The sequence below is a fragment of the Canis lupus genome, chromosome 16 (genome assembly GCF_003254725.2).
Source record: "Canis lupus dingo isolate Sandy chromosome 16, ASM325472v2, whole genome shotgun sequence".
NCBI classification, from domain to species: domain Eukaryota; kingdom Metazoa; phylum Chordata; class Mammalia; order Carnivora; family Canidae; genus Canis; species Canis lupus.
In genome coordinates, this window is record NC_064258.1 from 24,359,082 (window position 1) to 24,386,287 (window position 27,206).

The 27,206-nt window shown below is 43.3% G+C and overlaps 1 protein-coding gene across 5 annotated transcripts in view; it reads right to left on the bottom strand.

Annotated features, from left to right (window-relative positions):
- IKBKB (inhibitor of nuclear factor kappa B kinase subunit beta) overlaps window positions 1-27,206 on the bottom strand; it is a 60,382-nt gene that overhangs the window by 23,156 nt on the left and 10,020 nt on the right. For 3 of the 5 annotated variants that reach the window (XM_025441230.3, XM_035699884.2, XM_035699887.2), the window contains exons 3-6: window positions 22,471-22,565; window positions 21,391-21,508; window positions 18,794-18,863; window positions 94-182 (exon numbers count right to left, since the gene is read on the bottom strand). In XM_025441230.3, the coding sequence (XP_025297015.1) occupies window positions 94-182; window positions 18,794-18,863; window positions 21,391-21,508; window positions 22,471-22,565 (372 nt within the window). Of the gene's footprint in view, window positions 1-93; window positions 183-18,793; window positions 18,864-21,390; window positions 21,509-21,667; window positions 21,805-22,470; window positions 22,566-27,206 lie in introns of all 5 variants that reach the window. The other 2 variants (XM_035699886.2, XM_049095068.1) reach the window with 1 other exon arrangement.

Here is a 27,206-nt window from a genome sequence, read left to right on the forward strand (position 1 = left end):
CAATTATAAACAAAGATATAAAGGGTGTTCTTTTTCTACCAGAGCAGCTCCCTGAGGCAGTCCCCTGAGGACTTTTCCAGGAAGGTCACTCACTCTTTGCTCTCCTTGCTGAAGGACGATGTTTTCTGGCTTTAGATCCCGATGTATGATTCTGTTTTCATGAAGGTATCTAAGTGCAGAGGCTGAGAGGGTGGAAAGGGGAGTCAATTTTCATTAAACCTAAAAAAGTAGATTTCATTTCAAAATCTCCCATCCTGTGAAAGAGGAATACTGTGTGTCCCCTAACACACACTCTTTCAGTGCACAGACTCACATGGAGGGACAGGGCCTGGGGCAGAAGCTCCTGGGATGAAGTGAAGGGGGACCTGGTTACTGGAGAATTTGGATCACCACAAGAATCTGGCTTTTTCACACAACAAATTCTTAGCCTTCCATCCACAAAGTCACCAATTAGCCTAGCGCAGTGGTTCTCAAACAGTATTGCCCGGACCAGCAGCATCTAAGCTGGTAAAAAATGCAAAATTCTGGGATCCAGACCTGCTAAATCTGCAACGTTAGCAGTGACCCCACAATCTGTGTTTTAACAAGCTCTCCAGGTGATGCTGATAAAGTCTGAGAAGGGAGAACGTCACTGGTGCAGAGGCTCCAAAGTCTAAACTCCACAGGGTGAGAGATGTCAGAGCCAGCTGCAAGGAAGAAGAGACGAGGGGCTCTGTCCCTGCACTTGATAGTCCCAACATATTTATTAGGTGCCTGCTTCTCTGCCAAGCTCCGGGAGGGACATAACAGACATGATGCCCAACTTCAAAGAGCTCAGAATCCAGCTGGGAAGGAAGGAGCCTACACAACCCTGGCTGTGCAGAGATGTGAGGATGCCATACAGGAAGGCCATGGCACAGAGCAACACAGCTCCTGATGCAGCTGGGCTCCACACTGGATGTGATTTTCACCCATAAAAGAGGTTTAATAACTTTAACGGAAATCCCAGAGCTCGTTGTACTGCAAAAGAAAAAAAAAATGGAGTAGGTACTGGAAGGTGATAAAATTATCTTTGTTTGGAGATGATGTGACTATGTTTAGAAACTCAATAAACTCAAAGCTAGAAAGAATTTAGCAACCTGCAAACAAAACAAGTATATTCAAATGAACAGCTTTTCTCTATGTCAGCTATATCCAGCTGAACTAGAAAAAGAAAAAAAAAAATCCCATCCACATTAACAACAGAAACTCTAAAATACCATGGGATCAATTTAGGGAGGGGAAAAAAACTAGCATTAAGTGAGGAAAGTAGGTAGCATAAAGAAGAGCCATACAAATAACATTTAAAAGTTTTAAAAGTTTATGGCAACATGACACTATTCACAAAGTCAAAAGACAAAAAGGCTGAGAAAGAAATATCTGCAACACACACGACAAAAAGTAAATACGCTTAATGGACAAAAAGTTCTTTCAAATTAGTAAGAAAGCAGCTCAGGAGAAAAGGGAGTAATCGACTCAAGAAATGCAAATGGCGAACAACTCTACATCAAGTTGTCGAGCTCGTGAGTAGTCCACAAAGTGCAAATTAGAGCAAAATGAAATGCCTTTTCCCACCTCTTCAACCAGCAAGAATTTTATTTTATTTATTTTATTTTTTTAAAATATTTTATTTATTTATTCATGAGAGACACAGAGAGAGAGCCAGAGACACAGGCAGAGGGAGAAGCAGGCTCCGTTCAGAGAGACTGATGTGGGACTTGATCCCGGGACCCCAGGATCATGCCGTGGGCCGAAGGCAGGCACTAAACCGCTGAGCCACCCAGGGATCCCCCCAGCAAGAATTTTAGATGAGAAATAAAGGCATTTCTCTACATGGCTGGAGGGAGTAAAATTTGCTATGCCTTTTTGGGAAGGATATCTATTAAGTCTTAAAATGTACACATCATTTGACCCGTTACTTCTACCTCGAGTAATCTACTTATAAAGTCAAAAGCTCCATAACATACAGACAAGGATGCTTATTGCATACCTTGGAGTAAAATACTTAGAAATGAACTCTAAGTCCTTAATTAGGGAACAGCTGGACAAATGATAACAGAGCCACATTATCACAGGCATTGATTTCAAAATCATTTAAGTTTCTAGAGAATATAACTCAGATACAGATAATATGAGTCAGAAGAATGTCAAAGATGGGGCTTCTTTATTATTTTTTTAAAAAAAGATTTTATTTGTTCATGAGAGACACAGAGAAAGGCAGAGACCTAGGGAGAGGGAGAAGCAGGCTCCATGCAGGGAGCCCAATGGGGAACTCCATCCCAGGACCCTGGGATCACGACCTAAGCCAAAAGCAGATGCTGAAACACCGAGCCACCCAGGCATCTGGGTTTCTTTGTTTTAAAGAGATCATTAGCAATGGGGTGCTTGGGTGGCTTGATTTTTGGCTCAGGTCATGATCTTGGGGTCGTGAGATCGAGCCCCATGTCAGGCTCTGCTCTGGGAATGGAGCCTGCTTGGGATTCTCCGTTTCCTTCAACCTTTGCCTCTCCTTACTTGTGTGCTCTCTCTCTTAAAAGAAATAAAGATTTTTTAAAAAAAGAATCTTAATAAGCAATGACAACACTAAGAGGTTCAACAAGGAGACTCCCCTGTGCTGCCACTATCCCCACCACACACACACACACACACACACACTCTCTCTCTCTCTCTCTCATTCTCATCACACCAGACAGAACGCAGGCAAACCAGAGATGCCGGCAGCCTTCCTTGTCGGCTCTGCAGAGCAGAAGGCCATCCATAAAAACAAAGGGGTCGGACACATTGCATAGACTTCATGCTGAAGGTTTTCTCAAAACATATCTGAAAGTCAAAGCCAGATAAACAAATGACTTCCATCTTACTAGGGGAGTTCCATCTCAGAATATTAAATTAATCACAAAACCTCTAATTACATCTGCCCTTTTCACCCAGACTTTGACCATATGGTTCCAGTATTTTATACTGTTCCTTATTTTTCTTTCATAACTGAATACAGGGGACTGGCTTAGGTCCAACAAATGTCCAAATGAAGTGAAAAACTGTAAAATGTTCCAACCTCTCCTGTTCCTGACTGTATTAACTCTTAAAGACTGATACTCCTGGGGGCACCTGGGTGGCTCAGTTGGTTAAGTGTCTGCCTTTGGCTCTGGTCATGATCTCTGGGATGGAGCCCCTGCATCAGGGTCCCTGCTCAGTGGGGAGTCTGCTTGTCCCTCTCCCTCTGCACTTCCCCCTCACTTGTGTATACTTTCTCTCTCTCTCAAATAAATAAAGAGAATCTTAAAAAAAAAAAAAAAAAAAAAAAGACTGATACTTCTGAGTGGCACTTTCATCTATTTTACCAATTTTTTTTCTTAGAGAGAGAGAATGCAAGGGGGGTGGGGATAGGGGTAGAGGGAGAGACTCTTAAGCAGACTCTGTGCTAACCATGGAGCCAGACACTGGGTTCCATTCCATGATTCTGAGCCAAAATCGAGAGCTGGACACTTTACTGAATGAGCCACTCAGGTGCCCCTGTGTTTTACTAATTTTTATTAAAGAATCAAGGCAAAAGGGGGATTTGGGTGGCTCAGTTAGTTCAGCATCTGCCTTCAGCTCAGCTCATAATCTCAAGGTCCCAGGATCAAGTCCTGTGTCAGGCTCCCTACTACTCAGTGAGGAGTCTGCTTCTCCCTCTCTCCTCCTTCCTCATGCTCTTATAAATAAATAAAATCTTAAAAAAAAAAAGAAAGAAAGAAAGAATTGGGATCCCTGGGTGGTTCAGTGGTTTAGTGCCTGCCTTCGGCCCAGGGCATGATCCTGGAGTCCCGGGATGGAGTCCCGCATTGGGCTCCCTGCATGGAGCCTGCTTCTTCCTCTGCCTGTGTCTCTGCCTCTCTCTCTGTGTGTCTCTCATGAATGAATAAATAAAATCTTAAAAAAAAAAAGAATCAAGGCAAAGTACAGCCAAATATTCAAATAACTACACAAACAAGCCTTGCATGCAGGGATGGTGCAGCTGAACCAGAACTCTGGCTGCCTGAGAGCCCTGCATACAGTAACTCAACATGTGTGCACACTGACTGCCTCATAAAGGCCCATTCTGGTGCATGACAAGAGTGTCAGGGTATGAGCTATTTAAAAAAGAAAAAAGAAAAAAAGAAAAAAAAGCATGGTCTGCTCAAAAGCAGAATATGTGAAAGTTGATACTCACTGTGTTTTAAGCAAGTACATACGCCCAGGCTAAGATAACTCCTCTGAAGTCAGATATGCACATCTCACTTCATATAGCATGGGCCCCAAGCCGGTGAGATATCCCAAGAAGCCCCGCTGCTGGTGATGGAGAAGAGCATTCAGACCAGCCTGAAAGCACTATTCTCTACACCAAGCTGATCAGGAATTGTCATCTGATCTTTAGTGAGGAGGGATGCAAGCTGGTTACTAATCCACTGATTTCTATTAATAGCTGTCTATTTACATTTAAGCAACTGTGCATAATAAACTTTAACCCTCATCTCAGGGCATTTGTTCTCAAATACTTTTGTCAACTTCATATTACTTCTAGAATTAAGGAATTCTTCAGGCATTGTTCTATGTAGTTTGCGGGACTGAGTAAGATAGTTGAAATTTCGATTGGCAACAACTGAAACAGCTCCCCTTACAGCATCAGTCTGTAGGAGGCACAGCCTGACTGTGTTCCATTTTACAAATAGAACCTGAGGAGCAGTATCACAAAATGAGTCAAACTTGTCCTGAGATGAGAGAACCTAATTTAATTGGATGGAAAATGAGAATTTGAGATGAAGAAAAATACTTTTGCACCTGAAGTTTATTAAAAATCCAAACCCTTAGTGAGAGTGACTGTGTATAAAAATGGAAAACCACAACACAAAGCAGAAAGACTAAAAAATTTCTCACATTCTAGTTCTAGAAAAGCATTGTGAGAAGCACCTACTCAGTGTGAATTTTTAAGCTACACAGTGGCATTTCCTAGACTGGATACCACAGAGTGGGTCCAGGTTAAGGGCTCGCCACAGGAGAACAGTCTCCTCAGTTAGCCTTGTCAGATTGGCATCCAGGTAGTTACCCCAGCTCTCCCTTAGCTCATGAGGAGACATAAAAGATATAACTCAAGAGTTCTTACTAATGAACCAGAATTTCAAATCACAGCTCTTGTATATTTTTTTCAGATTACAAACCACAAATCAGAGAGCCGCCAGAACCAGCTATATTTCCATGTAGAAAAGCAGTTAAGAGTTATATCCATGAATCCCTACCGACTATACCCCAAATTTAAAGGTATTTACTAAAGTCCTTGAAGAACATTCTTGTCTGATACATTTCATGGAAAAGAAATGGAAAGATAAATGGACATGGAGATTAGAGGAGAAAGGAAAGACAGTCATCAACTGACTTAAGTCACCAATGACTAAGAAGTACAACAGGATGTTTGTTCACTTGATAAAAACTGACTATGTTAAAAACGAAACAGGTCCAAAATGGCATCCCTTGCACTAAGGTCACATCACCAACAGGGACTCAATACCTAGCCTAACTGTATTTCTAGCCTGTCCTGGGAATGTAATCTTAACTAGTCAGTCTGGAACTACCTGGTCAGCACTAATGAGGTGGTCTGCCTGAGAGACCCCTACCATCCCCCAAAGGAAGGTGACCTTGCCTGAAATAATCCTCTCTCTGCTAGTGACTTCCTTGCCCCTCCCCCTTCTGACGGTAAAAGCCTTTCACTCTGTACACCTCCCTGGAGCTCCTTTCTATTTGCTAGATGGGATGCTACCACCCAGTTCATGAATTGCTGAATAAAGCCAACAAGAACTTTACAATTTACTCAGTTGAATTTTGTCTTTCAACATATATAGTGACAACTGTGGAATCCGAAGGAAACTTCCGATAACATGGGGAAACAAAAATACAGGTATGGCACCCATGACCCCTTTGAGCTCTCCTTCTTGCTGTTCTCCACGGGCCATTGGTAAGTTCCTCTCAGTGCTCAGCTCCGCTCTCTGTACTAATTGGCAGTTAGATGGCTCCCCATCTAACCGGCTTTCTACAGTTCCCCATCTGATTGAAATCCCCAGCTCAATCCTCAGATTCCACCTTGGGAGCTGCTGGTGGCTCAGTTCACAGTTCCTCATTTGTTTAGGATCCCAGCCCACAGGGCCCATTCCTTGGAGTCTGCTGCTTTAGTCCTTGCCCCAGCCCCAGGTCCATGTTAGGAATCGGTGGTGGTTACCGACCAGGCTCAGACTGGGTCTGATGTGATTTGTGTAGATGAAGGCTACTGTTAACCTCAGAAGCCCAAATCCACAAAACCAGTGGGCACAACTGAGCATTTAAAAGCAATCAGAATGCATTCTACCTAACTCTTGAGACTCCTGGGTCTTAAGCTAGTCTCCCAATTTAAGAATAAATTGGTTACAGAATGAGCTAGATTGACACTAGGGCACCTGCAACCTCAAGAAAATTTCCATGTGATGAAGTACCCTGTAAAACACCTTATAATCACCAAGCCAGCAGTGCATTCCCCTTAGGTACTAGGTTGGCTCCAAGAGAATCAAAGCCTTAGCTTAAAAAAAAAAAAAATTAATAAAATAAATAAAAATTTAAAAATAACCCTTAAATTCCAGAGTTCAGTGCGCCACCTTCCAGCAATCTGCTTATTTAATGACTAAGGACTATGGTTTGGGAAGCTATAAATATCTACGAAAATGGCAAGATCTTACCAAAGACAACCTAGAATTACAAAGGCCAATATGGGGAACATTCCAATTGAACCAGATCCTTTTTTTAAGAAGTACACTTAAAAGCAAGGATTCCCAAATCAAACAAATAGAACAAGATACCTATTTTACTTGATGCATAAAAGCTTCCAAAAAGGCTTCAAGATTCCAAAATAGTTTCATTGAAAGTTTCACTGCAAATAAGCTAATGAAACATTAGACACAAGAGGTGTCTAAACACCACCTGGGGGTATTTGGATGGCTCAGTTGGTTGAGTGTCCAACCCTCGATTTTGGCTTGGGTCATGATCTGAGGGTTGTGGGATGAACTCTGTGCCAGGCTCTGTGCTGAGTGTGGAGCTGCTTGGGATTCTCTTGCCCTCTACCTCTGTCCCTCCCCCTGCTCACACACTCCCTCTCTCTTAATAAACAAACAAAAAAGCAAAACAAAACAAAACAACACCTAGGTCTTCTGTATTGCACCCTCCCAGGGCTGCATCATCAAAAAACTGGTAAGAGGGGCATGTGGGTGGCTCAGTGGTTGAATGGCTGCCTTTGGCTCAGGGAGTGATCCTGGGGTCCTGAGATTGAGTCCCGCATTAGGCTCCCTGTGGGAAGCCTGCTTCTCTGCCTCTGTCTCTGCCTCTCATGAATAAATAAATAAAATCTTAAAAAAAAAAAAAAAAACTGGCCAGGAAATCAATGTTTCATTTGCAATCAACAGGGACAACAGAAAAAAGGTTTTCTCAAAGGTTTAGTTCACATTCTTCAACATCAACTTGAATGCCCCCATATCTGCCTCAGAAGGAGGGCCCCTACTGGTGAGAGGCTGAGGGATTTTCTGGTTAAAGTGCTATGCTATTCTCTTAAATAGCTAAGTGGAACCTGAAATAAGAACTAATTAAAAACCCTTACCAAATTCTGGTAGACACTGGAGCTACACTCTCTACTTTAAACCCCACTCAGAGTCTACAGATGGGATTCTTTTTTTCTTTAAATTTTTATTTATTTATGATAGTCACACAGAGAGAGAGAGAGAGGCAGAGATATAGGCAGAGGGAGAAGCAGGCTCCATGCACCGGGAGCCCGATGTGGGACTCGATCCCGGGTCTCCAGGATCATGCCCTGGGCCAAAGGCAGGCGCTAAACTGCTACGCCACACAGGGATCCCTACAGATGGGATTCTTAAAGATTGGCAGAAGCCAGCTAAGCTGAGACTTCATACTAGAGTCAGATATCTTTCTGATACCTCTCTAGAGTAAGCAGTAGAGAGAGGAAAAGAAAATGTCTTTTGCATCCTTCCTGGGAAGGCCTCTTGAGTCCAAAGGATCGTTCAAGACTACCAGGAATATTTACTGTTTGTCCCAGCTCAAATTTGACAAAATATTTGAAAGGATTTTTTTAAAGTAATATCTACACCCAACATGGGGCTTTAACTGACAACCCTGAGATCAAGAATCCCACACTCTACCAACTGAGCTGGCCAGGAGCCCCCGAAAGGACTTTTTAAAAATAACACTGGTCAGAAGTTGGCCAAATTGGAAGCTGATAATCAGAGCCTGACAGGAATTGCTTCTCCCCTAAGCTAAAATAAAACTACATATCCAGAGGAAAAGAAAAAAACTTCTGAAGCCTTTGTGGAGGGATTTACTAAAACACTGCAAAGACAAACAGCTCTAAATACAGAACCTCAATCTTTTTTATTTTAGTTGGAAATCTTCTCCCTGATGTTAAAAAAAAGCAAACTGCAGATAATGTGGCTTAAATGAGTGGGCCAGCCTATGGTATCATTTAAGTTACAGCCCAATTCCTTGAGATATTAAAACCAATTGTCCTTATCTTACGAGTCTTTGCAAAACCAGAAATGCAGCTCCAGAAACAATTTAAAGTCCACCTGTCCTTTTTACCAATCTCTAAACCTCTCCTACTTTTCTCAAAAGGCTTGTAAGGATTGTGAAAATTCTGACCCTAGGGAACAAAAGTACTTCTTAGAGGAACTTAAGTTCTTTCCCTGTGCCTTTGAGAGGTAAATGCTTTACCTAAGAACTCTTATCTAGACCATCCCCAATTCCTAGGACTGAAGAAAAAAAATCGGGGGAGGTTTTTTACAAATAAAAATTGCTACAGAAGCTCCCTTATCCCAAATCTGATCCACAGCTTCCATACAATTACTTTTAAGGACAGCTACAAATCTTAAGTGTCTTTCATACAAATATTGGTAGAAAAAGCTTTAGACATCTAGATAACCTTATTTCATCTCCCAGAAGCCTGACTTGGATCCAAATGATCCTTTATAAACTAAGGAGTTTTGCATTGTCATACTCATCTTACTGCTAAAATTTTAAAGTGAAAGCCATAAGGTCTCTGTTTGCATATGTCTACAAAATTACATTTGTCTATACATATGTGTGTTGTAGATGTGTAGGATTTTCTTCCTCTGAATGGTACTGCCAAAATTAATATGCAAAAGAGCTCTATTTAATTGGCTTAAAAACAAACAAACATTTATATGATGTAAGTATTCCTAAAATTCTCAGAACTATAAGAGAAACTAACCTCAAATGCCTTTCAGGTTCACATGTTCTAGGAAAATACTTGGTGTTAAAGTTAATTTAAGTTTCTTGGTTTAATTAAAATAGACATGTCTTCAGCATTGTCAGTACTGAATTTAATGCAGACATACATTTATTCTACATGTTTACTAATCAAATAACCTCATATTATCATAATATAAATTGTCATATATTCATATGATATCTATCTTATATCATCAACAGGAAAAATAACAGGATGATGGCTGACTTTGTCTGATGTCTCATGGAGCTTTCCTTGGTAGTCTAAACAGAAACGTATGCTTGTAAAAATTATTAAATATATTCATACAATTTGCCAACATAACAAATATTGGTGCAACAGGCAGTTTACAGCCTGTTAAAGTGCTTAAGTTTTAGTTTTCACTAGAAACTAAGGTTTCTAAAGGTTAAAAATTCTAAATAATATGTAATCAAAGCTACTGGAAATAATAAGAGAAACATCTCTGTACCCAAGGAAAGCAGGGTGTGTGCTTTTGGAAGAGAAGGTATGAGGAATGGAGAGGCATTTTTGTTGAAGGAAAAGACATTTTGTCCCAACGTGAAGCTAGTTATTTCAGAATAGGAAAGAGGAAAAACACAGGACAAAATGTGAATGTAAAAAAAGATGTAGGTTTTTAAAAAAGGAATCTTTGGGCAAGGAATTTCATGTATGGTCAGGTTAGCTAAGATTAAAATAAATTTATTTGAATAAAAAAATTTTAATATCAAAAAGAAACTGGTGCAAAATTAGAATTTGGTTTTCTCTCTGTTAAAATGACAAAGTTTTCTTGGACTATTGGTCTAAATGAAGTCTTTCTGATCCTGAACTACCTGGTATTTTGCAGAGGGCTCCTGGAACATCTCAAGATTTATTTTCTCTATACAAAGAATATGTAAAACTAACTGGACTTATTTGCTATGTTAAATTATATGGAAAGCACTGTCAAATAAGGAGTAATATTAAGCTTTCCTTATACTGCATTTGTCTAGCTTTGTAAGTGTTCCAGAAACTATGAAATTCCTGGAAATCTTCATGTCTTAGAAGAATATTACCAGTAACAATTCCAGTTATTATCCTAAAATGTTATCACAGAAATCACTGAATTTCCTTATCAAATGAACTCTCATCAGTTCTTTAACAGTAGGTATTTTTAAGTCTTTGTCACTTGCAGAGAGTTACTATTCTACTCTGATGCTCTTTAGAAAGTGTTTCTGCACATGTTCCACCTTCAAGAATGGGCTTGGACTTTGGAAAGAACTTGGGCAAGTACAGGATTCTGATAACTTTAAGATCATCATAAAACTGTCCTTAGTAAGAATTTCCAGAAATAATGGAAGAAGTGGATTAAAGCAGAACAAATATAATTAAATGGGACTGAATAACCCAAGAAGGATGATTATGATCTTTTGTTTGAAACACTGCTGGTTCCTCCATGTTTTGTTTTTCCTTTCCAGATTTAAGGAAACTTTTTAAGCTACCTAGGACTTACAGCTATTTGACAAAGCATACCTTTGTAACAAAGGTATGGGTGAAGCATTTCCTTTTTCTCCCTATCTGATCCCTCTAGAAACCAGAAACCCTTGAGTATTCTTTTCAAGGTAATATAGTTAGGTATTTGTGTAAGTTCAATAAGACTCTCTTCTTCTTGTAACAGGACACAATTAGAAATGTGGGCTATATCACCAAGGACTTGACTGAAATGTCACATTTATGAGAGATGTGTATAGACTCAGATATGACCAGACAGTTTAAGAAACTGCTAGGAAAAAAACTCATTTGGTACTTTGCTTATAAGAGGGTCCTAGCAGCCTTACCAGATGAATAAGAAAGGTCACTTCCTGGCAGGCCCAGACACCTCAGGATATTTAGGGGAACCTTGAGAAGAGAGAAATTCACCCAAATTATTGGTATTGCAGGTAAAATCTGATGGTAAATCCTTGGCGTGGCCTCCTGGCCTCAGAGGCTTATAAGGCAATCTGATTCCTTACGACAGGTTCCACAAAGCAGTCTTAAAAGGAGCTTACATGGCTAATCATTATTCCTGCTGCATTTCTGTTAAGTAAACAGGCCAAGTTCAATGCAAACAATTCAGTTTTACTGTAATTATCTTTAACTTAAAAAATAGGGGTAACTGTAGAGAGAAAAATTGCACTTTTGTAGATATTAGATTCCAGTACTGTTAATTTTCTTTGAGGTTTTGTTATAGACCTATAAACTAGATTGGATCCTGATAGTTTCTTCAAATATCTGGCTATGACTCTCCAAACTAATGTTTCTAATTTTCTCCCACCCTTCTGATTTGGAATCAATAAAGACAAAGATTAATTGCCCTTGAATCTCCTTGGAAAGGACAACGCCACTACCTCACCCACTAGATGGTAGCCAGACTTCAGGGATGTAGGTTGACGTCTACCAATTAAAAAGGGCTCCTTCAGACTTTGGGAACTACACACCAGCTGAAGACCTCAAAATCAAATTGACTAGGAAGAAATAGCTAACACCAACGTAGACTACTTCCACCTAAGCCACCAGATCAAGACTTCATACTTTTAACACGAGATCCTTTCTTCCTCCTTCTCTGTCCTTTATTCTGGCACTGGCCTGGAAAGATAACACCATCACCTGTATCTCGCAGGCCTTTGCTAAGGGGGGTAATCCAACCTGCAAACAACCGTTGGGTATGCCACAATGCCAGTAGTTCTATAGTTCTGCCTCTTACACACCTCTGATTTCCAATGTGTCAGTTTCTCTAGAATAAACTTGGCCCCCTCTCTACAGTGTCAGACACCCTAACCCTGAGGGTCCATTTCCCAGTCCCTGGTTAACAATCCTAAACCCAGGGAACCTTGAGGTCAGGCTGTACATAAAGAAAGGGACACAAGAGAAGGGTAACCAGAATAAAAACCACCTGCATGGTCTACCAACCCTTAGATTTTGCTGGCCTCCATTCCAGTCCTGTGCTAGGACTCAAATGGGAATTACCAGGAGGCATTCAAAATTAGCTCCCTCTGGCAGATCCTTGCTTTACCAGTTGGGAGTACAAATGATCAAGAACCTCACAACTCTTAGAGCAATAGCTGCCCAATAAAAATCCTTAGACTCAAAAAAAAAAAAAAAAAATCCTTAGACTCTAACAAAGTACTTCATAAAAGGACAGTCCTCAATTATCTGGAAACTGAGCAAGGTGTCTGTGCTCTGGCCAACACTGCTTACTGCCCCTGGATTAACACTTCTGGAGAAGGTAAAACTCAGCTACATAAAATCACTGAACTAAGCCATCTGGCTTAACAAACGGACTCAACACAGTCTCTCTTTGTTTGATTTTTATTGGTTTGGGTCTTGGGGACCATGGCTTTGAAGTACCCTCTAGACATCACGAGTTACCCTGCATATAATAATCATAGTAATCTCTCTGGTACACTGTATTTCCTTAAAAAGTTTTAAATGCCAGTTCATGGCTACTAACCATCAAATGATCTCCCCAAGACTGGAATGTTGAAAAATGAAGAGAGTTACTGACTAAAACAGTGAACCTGAAGTCATGACCAGTGAATAAATACTACAGAGATTCGGCAAAGTCATGGTCTATGAATAACCACAGAGCAACAGCAGAAACTATAAGAACTTCAGAGCCATAGCTGGGGGTGATGCTAATACCACTATAATGATTTTGAAATCATACAAATATATAATTTTGATCATATCTCAGTTAAGTCTGATCAAAAGGGAAGGACTGTTAAGAGATGACAGGCCAAAAATGGAGTCACTTGTGCTAAGCCCACATCACCAAACTGAGACTTAATACCTAACCTAACTGTAGATTCAGCCTCTCCCAAAATGTAATCTTATTCAGTGTGGTATTACCTGGTCTGCACTAATGAGGTAATCTGCCTGATGGGACCCCTGCCATCCTCAAAAGAAAGGTGACCTTACCTGAAACAATCCTCTCTTTGCTAGTGACTTCCTTGTCCTGGTCCCTTCTGCCTGTCAAAGTCTTTCATTATGTACAGCTCTTCAGAGCTCCTTTCTATTTGCTAGATCGGATGCTGCCCAATTCATGAATCACTGAATAAAGCCACTAAGATCTTTACAATTTACTCAGTTAAAATTTGTTTTTTAACATTTAACACTACTGTGTGCCAGTCACTCCACCTTCACTGGACCTTCCAAGCACAACAAATTAGAAGGCCAAGTGTGAACACGTGGAGAAAGACTGAATCCAGCTGGGGGGTTCCCGGCTAAAATAGCCCCTGTGATTAATCAGCAAGGTAGAAAGGCAGCCATACCAAGTGCTGAGAGAAAACTGCAAAACCATTCTTGTTTGTTCAACAAGTACTGATAAAGTGTCTTGTATTTCCTAGGTATTGTGGAAAATGTGCCACTGAGGCAAGGCGTTTTCTTCACTTACTGCAGGGTCTGGCCAGTGGCCCCTCACACCAGAAATCTGTCCCCACTGTCAAGCACAGGGAATAGAGAGGAGAAATGGGATATGTGACTCGAAGGAGGGCCGAAAGGATCTGGAGCCTTGAAATGAAAGGGTATATAGAGCAGGAAGAGGGCGAGTTCTAGAGACAAGATTCGTGTCTGGGTGACTGATGGGAAAATGGGCTGGTGACACAAGAAAGGGATGCCAGGAAGGGATCTGGCTTAAGGAAGAAGTCTAGGACTTGGTAATGGCTTTGGGAGAAGTATACAGACACGGGTAATGGAGTTGAGGAGAGAGCTCAGGGTTGAATACACAGACTCTGGAGAGAATATGGCTGATAAGGAGGTTGTGAGAATAGCCTGGCAAAGAGAATACTGGAAAGCAGTGGGTGGTCAGTCCAGGCACAGAGAGGGGCAACGGGGACGGAGCAGGAATGAAGAAAAAGCACATAGACAAAACTCTAGGGGAAGATGATGCATTAGGGGAGAGGCAGGAGACACTGGGTATGCAGTCAGGCTGGGACAGTGGAGAGGGCGTCAAAGACGTTCTGGGGCGCCCATTCTGACAGCCAGCCCCCTAGATGATGAAAATGGAATATCGAGTTAGAAGGGACCTTAGAGGCCGCCTAGCCCAAACCCTTCATTTTAAAGTTGAGGACAGGGCAGCCCAGGTGGCTCAGCGGTTTAGCACCGCCATCAGCCCAGGGCCTGATCCTGGAGACCCAAGATCTAGTCCCACATTGGGCTCCCTGTATGGAGCCTGCTTCTCCCTCTGCCTGTGTCTCTGCCTTTCTCTCTGTCTCTCATGAATAAATAAATAAAATCTTTTAAAAAAATAAATAAATAAGATAAAGTTGAGGACATATAGCCCCAGAGAGTTACCACAGTTTCCCATAGAGAAGAAATGAAAAGACAAATAGACCAAAAGGTCCTTGCCCAGGGTGACAGAGCTGGGAACTTGGAGAAGCCAGAAATGAAAGCCAGTTGTCTTCTCTTTTATTATTAGTAGTTCATTTATGCTTTCCAACATACTTTATATACCAATGATCTGAATTGCTGAGATAGGGTAATCCTGTTATGTTCTAAGTCCACAATTAGAAACACTAAATAGAAAGGCCAAGTTGAATGAAGTTCTCTTCCCTAAAGCCCTGTATTCCCTTTGAACCTCTCTCTGCCTTTTAATGCTGAAGCATGGCTGCCTACGAGGCATGGCCACAACAGACACAGATGGTGACTTGGAGAATGAGGCACCGATGAAACCGGGAAGCGGGGTTCCTGAAGGTTCCAAGGACAAGATGGTCAGTTCCCGCAGTAAATTGGCCATCCAGCGAGTCAAGGAAGATCAACTGAGACTTAAGACCTAAGGCGGTCACAGAGATCACACAACCAGACCACCCAGCTGGGCAGGGCACACACAGGCAGGTCCCCCTCAGGCAGGGGAATCACGGGCCTCCAGAGTGTCCATCTGTCCTTCAACCTTGAGTGCTCAGCTCAGGAGGAAACACACTGCAATGTTTTCCAAAGGATAACGAGCAAGACTACTTAAATAGAGTCCACTTAGGTGTAACTTCCTTGAGCTATTTTAGGGTTATGTGGAAATTCAGATCATTTCCAGCTGCCTCTGTACCTGTCTCTGGATCTCTTACCAGCATAAGAGAATAATGCCTAATAGGTCTGTCCTGGCATGTGCTCACCAGGCAACGGCTTATTTTCTCATATTTATGCTGTAGTATCTTCCTAATCAATTTAAAGTTCACTGGAAAAATCTTCTCTATTATCTTGATGCTGCTCTGAGTGGGCATCTCTGTTACGTTAAACAGGTTACGTTAAAACAGGTTTAATCCAGAAGAGAAGGCACTGACTTCTGGACCCAGTGGTCAAGGGTGTGGCTCTGACACTTATCTGAAGCCAACCTGGCAGAGAACAGCAGTGGCAACTCCAACAAAGGAAACAGGGCTGGCACTTGGAACAAACTGGAACAAAATATGCTCAGGAAATGTTTCAGAATACAAAAGAGCTAGCTTAGATGTGCTCCAAGAAAAGCTTTTGAACTCCCGCTCAGTGGTGAGATCTTGCAAAAGAAATAAACTTGATAAATCCTGTACACAAATCAGAAATGGGAAGGAGAAGTATAATACAAGCTTATCAACAACCTCTGCCACAACCACAACACTAGGGGATGTGACTGCTTCCAGAAGATGAATGACACAGGAATAGGTCTGAAGGGTAACTGTTTCTAGGAAAGGAATGTCACAAGGCAACCACCAACCTGGTTTACCAGATCCCAAATCAGGATGACAGGTCTTTCAAAAGGGATGCTATTAATCCAAATACAGAGTGGGGAAGGACATGAGAATGGAACAAACATTTGCTGACCGCATGTTATGCCAGGAGCAGAAAATACTGTGCCGGTGCTTTTGGTATATCACCTCACTTTATCCTCATAACAACTCTAATGAGGTGACAGTCTCATTTTATAACTAATAAAAGAGATGTTCTTAAAACCTAGGTGACATGCCTAAAGTCACAATGCCAATAAATGGAGGATTGAGTATTTGACTTGGGACTGTAAATTATATGTGGACATCTTTTTTTTTTTTTTTTAAATAGATCCTTACTTATTCTAATTTCCTTTAGGATTTATATCTTTCATTTGACATTTACAGAAAAGCTGCTATATAAGATACCACTATTCCAGATGCCGACAATACAGCAATGACTAAAATCTCTGCCTTCAGGAATTTAATTCTAGGGACACCTGGGTGGCTCAGATCATGATCCCATGGTCCTGGGACTGAGCCTCACGTGGGGCTCCCTGCTCAGTTGAGAGCCTGCTTCTCCCTCTGCCTCTGCCCCTGCTTGTGCTTGCTCTCTCACTCACTTTCTCTCAAATAAATAAGAACTTAATCCCAGTGTATTAGTACTCCAAAAGTTAATCTTATTTCCAACTTAGGGTTTCTCTTTCTCACAAAGAGAAAAGATAAGGAATCAGTGACCTAAAGAATTTCAATATTCATCCACCTACAGGAGAGCTGAACTGCATACACACTTGGAAGTTTACCAGTATTCACTATTCTGACTTACGTATAACTTAAACACACACTTAAAACTTCAATACGTAATATGAAAGCTGTCACATCAGTCAGTGGTAACTGGATATTAATGGCCAGACCAAGAAGATGCAGTAGAGGCTCTATTAATATCACTAGAGAATCACTTGAGGAAGTAAAAGTTATACGAGGAAGTAGAAAATTCTGTACTCCAGCCAATAAAATGAAAACCTTAATAACTATATGCTGAATGCAAAAATAATCTCACCGGTGAAAGAAAGTATCTGAGAGAATAAAATTTTTAAAAAATGACTTAAACCACTGGGGATCCCAGGGTAGCACAGCGGTTTAGCGCCTGCCTTTGGCCCAGGGCGTGATCCTGGAGACCTGGGATCGAGTCCCATGTCAGGCTCCCGGTGCATGGAGCCTGCTTCTCCCTCTGCCTGTGTCTCTGCCTCTCTCTCTCTCTCTCTGTGACTATCATAAATTTAAAAAAAAAAAAAAATGACTTAAACCACTAATCAGAGAGAAATAAAATAAGCTTCCCACAAGGAGCAAAAGAATATTCCCCAACTTACTAACCTGCCTTTAACCCAACTCAACAGAGAATAAATAATTTGGCCACTAGGGTAACAAGACAATCAAGTATTGTCTAAGTAAAACTTGGCTTGGCAAGCCATGTGGCAAAGTGTCAGGAAAATAGGTGGGATTCTTAACCTATGCACAAGACCCCTCTAGGCAGACAGAGAGGGCCCTTCCAGTAGACCCACAGAGGCCAACTCATGAAGGAATTGGCCTGGCGAGTTAGTGGTGGACGCCCATTAAAGTCAGATAAAAGGGGTGTGACGTCAACTCATCCTCACTATGAACTCCATCCAAAGGACAAAGACGTGGAATAAAGAGGGAGATGGAATTTTCTATGTCAGGTTGTTTGGATCCTAACTTGATGTCAGTGCTGGCCTCTCCCTCCCCTCATTTCCTTCTTGCCCACCCTCTATGAAGAGTGGCACAGGGTAAGGGTAAGGTGGACCCACACTGGCAAGGCAAAAATGTTGTAGAGACTAGAGGCCTACCCCATCCTACCAGGTTTACATATGTGGCAAAATGGTAAGGGCTGGTGAACCCAGCTGAAAGGCACGTGGGTTTCACTGTACTACTCTTTCAACTTTCCTGTACACTTGACATTTTTCTAAAGTATAAAAGTAAAAAATGAGCAAACGAAAAGCATGCAGCTTCAAAGTGTTTGCAATGGAAAGGAATGAAGATGGTATCAGTGCCTATATGTGGGGCACACACTCAGTGGTAAGCTCTGGATAACTTTAAATTTTAAATCTCAAACTATCAACTTCTACGAATAAGCTTGAAGATTTAAAAAAAAAAAAAAAAAAGGTTTGGGTCAGGCCCTCTCTCACTTCTGCTGTCTGTTTCTCTAGGCCGGAGCCCTGTGCTGGTTAGGTGGCCCCCCAACCATGTTCCTGCCCAAGGCACATGCCAGGGTCCAGAACCTTGTATCTGAGCTCTGTGGTCTAAGGTCGTTCTTTGCCCTGACCTTCTCAGACAGTGTGGCAGACACTATCATCTGAGGACAGTAACAGTACCAAAGGATTAAACGGGAGTTTTTCCTATGGCTATAATTGGCAAAAGAACTGCCAATGTGGAAGTGGAAAAATTAGTTGCCAAGGGATGAAATTCATTCAAATGACAACCTGTCCCACTGCTGGCCATTCCAGGAAAGTAGGGAGTGGAGCTTTTTAATGGAAGGAAATCTGTTATTCTATATACATAATTCACTCTATGACTGAGTCCGGAAGGAAGGGAAATCTATTTGAGTTCAGTACCTGCCTGACTAGCCCTCTGTTGACCTCTCCACCCTGTCTGTACCCCTGTCAACTCCACCCTCTGGAAGGAACAGAGGACCAAAATATCTCCCCTCTGTGTTCCGCAGGGACTCCCAGGGACCCCACACACTCTCCCTGAAGGGCACAGCCTGATTTCCAGGGCTGGGATTTACCAATGTCACTCAGCAGGGTGAGGATGGCTCCTTCCCGCAGGCCACAGCAGTTCTCAAACTGGTTCAGGTACTGTCAAGAAGTTGAAAAGAAGCATCAGAGTGAGCAGTCCCTAACCACCAACAAGCCCACAATGTGTTTTACCAGCAGGAGTCATTTGAGTGCCAACCCCAGCCCTGGGCTTTGGGGACCTGGGCAGCAAGACTGGGAGGCACTGGCCCTAGGTGGAGGAGGAGGAAGCAGCAGTGAGAACCCCCACAAGTGCTCAGGTACTTACAGCTGAGGTGTCTCATTCTAAGGTGACGGATTCTCATTCTCACCTGAGCTGCAGTTCTGAGGGAGACGGGCCAGAGGCTATGCTCAGCCACAGTGGGAGCACGGCTCCTGAGAGGCCCGCAGAGGGCAGAGTGGAAGGTACTCCCTGAAAACCACGCTCTGGCCGCTTCCCCGACATGGCCTCACTGGGTGATGATGGTGGTGGGGAATGCATAACGAGCATTTACTATGTACCTGGGACCAGGCAAACCCTGCACAGATCGGCTCAGCGGAGCTCTACCTACACTGAGTCATATCATCCTCCCACTGCCACCAACACAAGCACTGTTAGGGTTTCCACCTCACGAGTCAGGAGCCTGAGATGGAGGGGTGCCGTGATGTCTGCTCACACAGCCATTGCAGGGCAGCCCTGGAACATGAAGCCACATCTACCTGAGGCCTGAACTCAAACATCTGCCCTCTTTGCCCCCCTGGCCCGGGCTCAATACACTGCTGGCAGTTGGCCTCAAATGAAAACAACGAAGAAAATAACTTCCAACTGAGGGTTATGGTCATTAACTAATATTTATATCCAAGAGCATCCAAGAGCCTATTTCCTGAGCTGGGCATATACATTTCACTCTTTCAGTCCGTTCTGGCTTCTACACCTGCTCATGGGCTAGCCAAGCTCGTCTCTCTGTGCCCAGGGGAGCAGACTCTGAACTTTTAAGAGGAGGGAAAGACAGGCTACTTCATTTGGAGAACAGAGAGAACTGAGGTCCCAGGTGCTCTGGGCAGCCCACCCCCAGGTACAAGACTGCAAGGACTGCGGGCCTCCCTCAGATCACCCCGTGCCCCACACATCAGGTCAATCGTGCTGCTGTGTGCATCATCATCTTCCCTGGCTGATGAGCTCTTCACTGCCTACCAGAGATCGAGTCTCGGGCTTCTGAGCCCTCCGCAATCTGGTCACTTCCCACCAACTCCCACACTACCCTCTAAGAACCACTCACTCAACCGCAACAACATGACTGTCTCCCATTTTAAATAACTGCATTTGGTAATCGGATGATTGTCAAAGGTTATGAAAATAAAGAGGAAAACTGAAGCACTATCAAGTCCCCCATTTCCATTCACTATCAGTCCCCTGCCTATAGGTCATGCCAATGACTGTTCGCATCCTGCCATGGCCCTCCCATGACCTGCCTATCTCCCATGGCAGGAGAAAGCCAGGCGAGTAGATCAACCCTTGTGGGAAATTTCCTTTACAAAAAGAAGGCAGAAGGGGCCAGAAAAGTAAGGAGAACAGCACACGATGCTGGGCCCAGGAAGCTGCCGTGTCAGGAAAGAAGAAATGCCTGGGTACCCTGCTCCCCACCCTCCCCATATAATATCGTGGCCTTTCTTCTAGCATGAAGAGCACAGGAAGGTGTGCACTAACAGACCAACCTCTTTTCAACACAAAAACAACTTAGTTGTCTAGAGCTTTTATTTTTCCTCCTCCTATGTGGTACCACATAGTTTCATAGACAGAGAGGTGGCCTGCGGTTGGCTTCCCACTGCAGCTGTGTGAGGCCTGCTACTCCACCTCATCGTTCTAGGCCATAATCTCCATCCTTCACACAGCACTCCCGCTGTACCAACATTACAGGGATGTTGAAAATCAAACCAGGCCAAGTATAAAAGCAGGTTGTACGAGCCAGTTTCAGAAAACGATAGGGAAGGTGGACAGGCACAACTGTCCCCAAGACAAGGAAGGGCTGCCACCACTGCCCAGTGGCAGTGTATGTTCTCATAAAGAGAAGTTAATGTGCTAAAGGGACAAACGCCCAGATGATGAGTCAGTGGTGGCTCTGGAACGTCGGCCCAGTTCCCTGATTATGAAGTCAGCTCCCTTCCTGCCTTACTCTGTGACCCTGGGTGCAGCACTGCCACATCTGTGGGACAATCCCCCCCCTAATAAGGACAGCAGTGACGCTGATGCACTGAAGGATTGTGGTGGCCCTAACATGCCCAGGGAAGAAAAGTTTGTTTTGGAATTTGTCCAGTCTTCCCCGTCCTCAAAACCTGGTGACTTTTTCTTTTCATTTTAATAATCACTGTGCAGTACATACAGCAAGCCCTTCCCTGACTTTCTCGTAAAAGCTTCTGATTCAGTCTCTTGATTCACATCACGCACATGTCACCCCACCCCAAGCATGGGATGGGGGATCTGAAAAGAAAAAGTAAGCCCACTGCAATCCCTGTGGCTGCCTGAGCTTCCTGATGATGAAACGGTGATGCAAAAGGCGTCCCCACTGCCCCTGCCCAGACGGACTGCGCCCTGCTACCCTGGAAGCCTCACCTTTCGGAGATCTCCTCCTTGGCAGTACTCCATGGCCAGCAGGGGCAGGTCATTGGGAGCCAAGTTCTGCATCCCCTCAGGGACATCCCGGGCAGCCACCACATTGGGGTGGTTCAGCCTAGGAAGGAGAGACCAATGAGGGAAAAACCCAGGCTTTGGCTCAAACCCATTCCCCTCCTTTGTCAATGTCTCAGCAAAGCTTTACAACAGAGGCCTGGACTAGCCAAGGGCCCTCAGGAGTAAACAGGAGGATAGAGGTCAGGAACGGGCTACTTACCTCGGTGCCCGGTCAGTTAGCATCCACCCAGCTCTACTTTCAGCACCACGAGCTCAAGGACTGTGAGTGCATCATGTGCAACTTAAGTTTCTTTAGAGTGCCCCATATCAAGTCCTCACTGTACTTCGAAACTGCTTCTAAAAGCATAGAAAGTAGAGGGACTTCCAATCTCATGCCATTCAAGCAGGGATGGGGTGTGTGTGTGCATGTGTCTGTGTGTGCAAACAAGGTGATACCTCTGTTTTTTAAGAGGTTCATAGAAGGAGCACCTCTATGTTTGAGGTCTTCCAAGATGACTCAGTTGCTAGTTTACTTAAATGCTGACCAACCCCCTCACTACCAGGGAGGACAGATCCATCCAGGGGCTGACAGTCCCTGTACCCACACAGGAGAAGTAAGTACCTGCCATTAGTTCACAGCAGTAGAGAGGAACATACCACCTTAGAATTGGAAATAGAGGAGGGAAGAAAAGCATCTTTGGTGACAAAGGAAAATGCACTGTGATGGCTATTTTAAATTATTTAATATGAGAAATAAAACTGACCAAAAGCCCTTTATAAGGCTCAGTGTTGGACACTAATGGCCACTCCTCTAGAAGTCATCTGTTAATCCTGACGGAGGGACTGAGATTTATGATTTTCTTTTCTGGATGTAGCATGTGGGGTGGTTGCTCCAGATCCCAAAGCTCAGAGGGCTCCCTCCAGATTTCATTTCCATGCCCCAACGGGGCCCCTCAGCTCCTGTGGTCTCCTCATCCCCCTGCAATGCCGGCCCTGTCTCAGTTTGGTGTACTGGGCCCTCACCTTCTCATGATCTGAATCTCCAGGCACCACCGCTCTCGATTCCGGGGGCTGAGCTCCTGCCGGCACTGCTTGATAGCAATCTGCTCACCTGTTTCCTGCAGAGAGAGCAAGCACGGGGATGAGATGAGCAGAGCCCACATCCCAACGCACTGAGAAAGCCATGGGTCAAACATAAACTTGTATCCTTAGGGCCCAAAGCATGGATCACAGGACCCCTGGGATCCCAAAGCCCACATATGTACCCACTGATGGATGGTCCCAAGTTGCTCGCCAGCCTATCAGGCTGGCCTCCACACCTTTGCCTCTTCCTTGACTTTCTTGTTTCTAGCCATCCAGTCAACACCAAGGCCCTGTTTGGTTCCCACCTCCTCCATGAAACCTCTGCTAACCATTCCTGTGAAAGAGATTTCTCACTTCTCTGAGCCCCAACTGCTAGATAGAACCATATGACATTGCTGGTATTGACCATTTTGACCTACACAAATGGCACTTCTTTATAACTCAACCTAACATGCTAACTCAATGCCACATGCTTCCATTGTTCATACAATGAACAAGACAACACAAGAGTGTTGTCTCCCCAGAGAAGGCAAGTCTAGCATGGTGGCTGGAACACAAGATGATTCAAGTTAGCATTTACTAGCTCTGTGACCTGGGGCAGAGTGCTTGATCTGACTCAGTTTCTTCATCTGTAAAATAAGAATACTTATACCCACCTTCTAGGGCTATCATGAAGCTTAGCACCTAGCAGTGTCCAGCCCCTAGGAGGTGTTCAATAATGCTACTGGGAACAGACCCATGTTATGCAAGTACTCCTGGCATTTAAAATCCTTGGAAAGTTGGCTCTGCTCTGCCTTTCCAGCCTCTGTCCCAAGAGGCCACCCTGGGCATCTGACATTGCAGCTGGATTAGACCACCTGTCCAGTCCTATGCTTTTCTAGTCTACACTTTGCTCACATGGGTACACAGGCACTACCAAAGCCTACCTCATCAGGCTCTTACCTTGCTCTCCAAAGAGCAACTCCTTCATTACACGTATCTACCAAAGACTTATCTTCTGTAGAGTCATAGGGTTATACTATTTTCTATGTTAAATTACAGGCTTCTCCATCTTCATGTACTTTAACCTCTTCTCCAGTAACTAGCACACTGCCCTTAGCAGAGATTTTGTAAATGGAAAAGAAGGCAATCAATAAAACATTTTTAGATAATTAACTGACTGCCTGGGTCTGAGGATTAACTCATCCCTTTTCCTTGGTTCTCTAGACAACACCAAGAATCCCAGGGAACAGACTAAAAGGAAAGAGCCCTAAGACCACAGTGCTGGCAGCAGCAGGGACAGTGGCTCTGGCCTCAGGTGCTCTGACCACCACAGGGGGTGACCACTACATGGCTGCCCCCTCCCTACGCCTGTAGGGGCCTCCAGGATGGCTGAGGGACAGTCGATGCCTGTGGCTATGCCCCTGGTAGCACCAGCCGAAAGCTGGTCCTGCCATCAGTGAGCAAGCTGACTTATACCAGTATCCTGTATACTGTGGGTACATGCAGCAACAACCTCCCCAACAGCCTTATGTACAAGGGAAGAGCCAATGCCTGCAGCTGGTTACACTAAATCCTTCAACAAGAAAAGATTTCAGAACAGTACCAAAATTCTACTACTTGCCCAATGGAAGGATATTCTAGAGACCTTGAAAGATCGTTTTCTTAGTTTTTCTTAGTTTTGTCATTTTATGAAAATGCATACTGAAAAGAATTTCAGTTTTTGTAAGTGTAGCAATTCACGGTGCCCAATGTCTTTAAAAAGACATATGTTGAGGGGCATCTGGGTGGCTTAGTTGGTTGAGGGTCAGACTCTTGGCTGCAGCTCAGGGCTTGGTGCTCCGTGGGGGTTCTGCTCAAGATTCTGTCCCTCCTTCTCCTTCCCCCTCTGCTCCTCTCCCTGCTCACACATCTCCCCCCACCACACTAAATAAATAAATAAGTAAATAAATAAATAAATAAATAAATTCTAAAAAAATACATTGGGAACCGTGGCAGGACCTGCTGGTGTGCACATGGTTGTCCTTACAGCAGAACTACATCACAGCCACACATTTAACAAACTGGCCATGACCCCTACCAGAACAAAGACCCACACAGTAAGAAAGTAAGAAAAGGAGCAATAGAAGTCACCTAATGAGCAGAAGCTGTCTAATAAAATCACTGAATCACTGATCATTAGACCAGCCCCTAAAACTGACATTCAAGAAAGATAAGCTTCAGAAATAAGGTGGAAGCATCTTCTGCTTCTTGTAGCTCCAATGCCAGAAAACAGATAGGACATCTCTACGATCCTCTCAGAAGTTGCTTCTAACAAATCCTAATATTGCTGTGGTTAAGCTGTGTGTCATACAGTTACCTCATATGTCTACATTAAAAAAAAAAAAAAACCTACTGAAATAGAATTCACATACCACACAATTCATCCATTTAAAGTGGGCAGTGTAACGGTGTGGGGTATAGTCAGAGTAGTAGAACAAAAACCATAAATCAATTTTAGAACATGTTCATCACTCCTGGAAGAAACTCCGTATCCATTAGCTGTCACTCTTCCCCCAGCCCCATGAGCAAGAGCAAACCACCTATCTTTACAGATTTGCCTGTTCTGAATTTTCACATGAATGGATGGACTCACACAATATGTGGTCTTTCGTGGTGGCTTCTTTCACTTAGCATGATGTCTCCAAGGCCCACCCATTTGGTAGCCACATGTCTACTTTTGTAAGGACAAACACTCTTGGGTGCAGCCCATGGCACTAATAACCAGGTCCTGCCACACCATTCACACATTGCTACTGGAGTCCCGTTGTTTGGCCTAGATCCTGAGGCACTCTCTGAAGAAGAGCTGAACTCTTTCAAAAATCATAAATCCTGTTGCTACTGAAGTAATCAGTACAGTTGTACAAGCAAACTCAGGTAGAAATCCATCTAAATCATTTCATGAGTTAGGGAACATGTGAAAATACAGTCTCTTCAATTGACCTACAGACTGTTGGATCTCACAAAATGTTACACCCTCCACATCATGCACTTCCCAATTCTTCTGTCTGTTCTCAAACCGATTTGAATTTGCTTTCAAGTTTCACTTCCCCTTCATGTTCAGACTCAAACATTTTAGCCCAGTTCTATGGTAACTCTGTCAATGGCAGCTCTGCCATGCCAGTAGAGGTGCTTGTTTCCGGTCAGGTGGGATCTCCATGGAAACTGAGACTGGCACGCACAGTTCTACAACTGACGGGCCAAGTGTAAAACGAGGTAATAGTGCTGAGGGAGTCCATTCACCATGTACCATTTTGATGGACAGTCTGATAAGTAACAGTTCAGCAAGAGATACTGCAACTCACGGTTTGTTACCTCAGAATGATTCAGAGCTTAAATCAAGATATTTAAAGATCTGCATCTAATTTAACTTCAATATACAGAACAGTGTGTTAGGTTTTTGTTTTTGCCTTTTTTTCACTGCTGCTACTAACAAACTGCCACAAACTTAGTGGCTTAAAAAAACACAAATTTATTTCCTTACAGTTCTGAAGGTCAGAAGTCTGGTACAGATCTCAATGGGCTAAAATCAAGATGTCAGCAGGACTATGTTCTTTTCTGGAAGCTTTGGGGGAGAATATATTTCCTTGATCTTTGAAGCTCCTAGAAGCTGCCTGTATTTATTGGCCCAGGGTCCCTGCCTCCATCCTCAAAGCTAACAAGGACCACTGACTGTTACATTGCATCATTCTGACCCTGACTGTCCTGCCTTCCTCTTCCACTTCTAAGCCCCTCATGATTATGCTGGGCTGACCAGATAGTCTGGGATAACCTTCCCATCTAAGGTCAGCCAATTAGTAACTTTACTTAATTCCCCTTTGCCATGATGACCTACCATATTCACAGCGTCAGGGGTTAGGATAGGGACATCTTTGGGAGGGGCTGTTACTCTGCCTACCACAGAGAGCATGCTTTCTTCATAAAAATGACAAATCAAACTTCAAAGGTAGATTAAGTGATAGAGAGAGTATTTTATGTAATCTAGCTATACACTGGATAATTGTAGATAATTGCCATCTTCTGTCCAACACAAACACTGGATCCAACACATAGCTGTCCCCCGGCCGAAAGCAGAGTCCAGAAATAGATTTTAATACTGAAGACTGATACTAAAAACTGGAGATGTGCTATTAGCCTCAGTATCCGAATTCAAATTAAAAAGTGAACTTGGCAATATGAATACTGAACCCATGGTGGGCTAACTGGGCAGAGACACCAGAATTCACTTTCTATTTGTGTACAGCTCAGTCCTATGGCTGTAGGGGAAATCCTAACTCCATGGGCTGGGGAATGTCTCACACGGATACAGACACACTCAATCTTTTCTTATACAGGGGCCCTTGAGGCAGTATTCTAAAGCATTCCAGTTTTCCATGAGTAATACTGCATTTGAAACAGAAACCCACACAGAATGACTTTCTGTTGCTAAAAACATACCTGTTCTAGAAAGCAAAATTCAATTAAACAGTTCAGAAACAGACTAAAAATACTGGTTTTGAAACCCTGGGGAGTTTGTTCTCCACTAGCAACAAAACTCCAAGAGCAGAGGATGACTTTCTTTATTTGAGCTGGAACTTCCTAGAGTCTTAGCTCAGATCTATGGAAACCTAAGACTTGGCCCAAATCATCTCAACACCCAACTTCTGGTAAGTGGACTC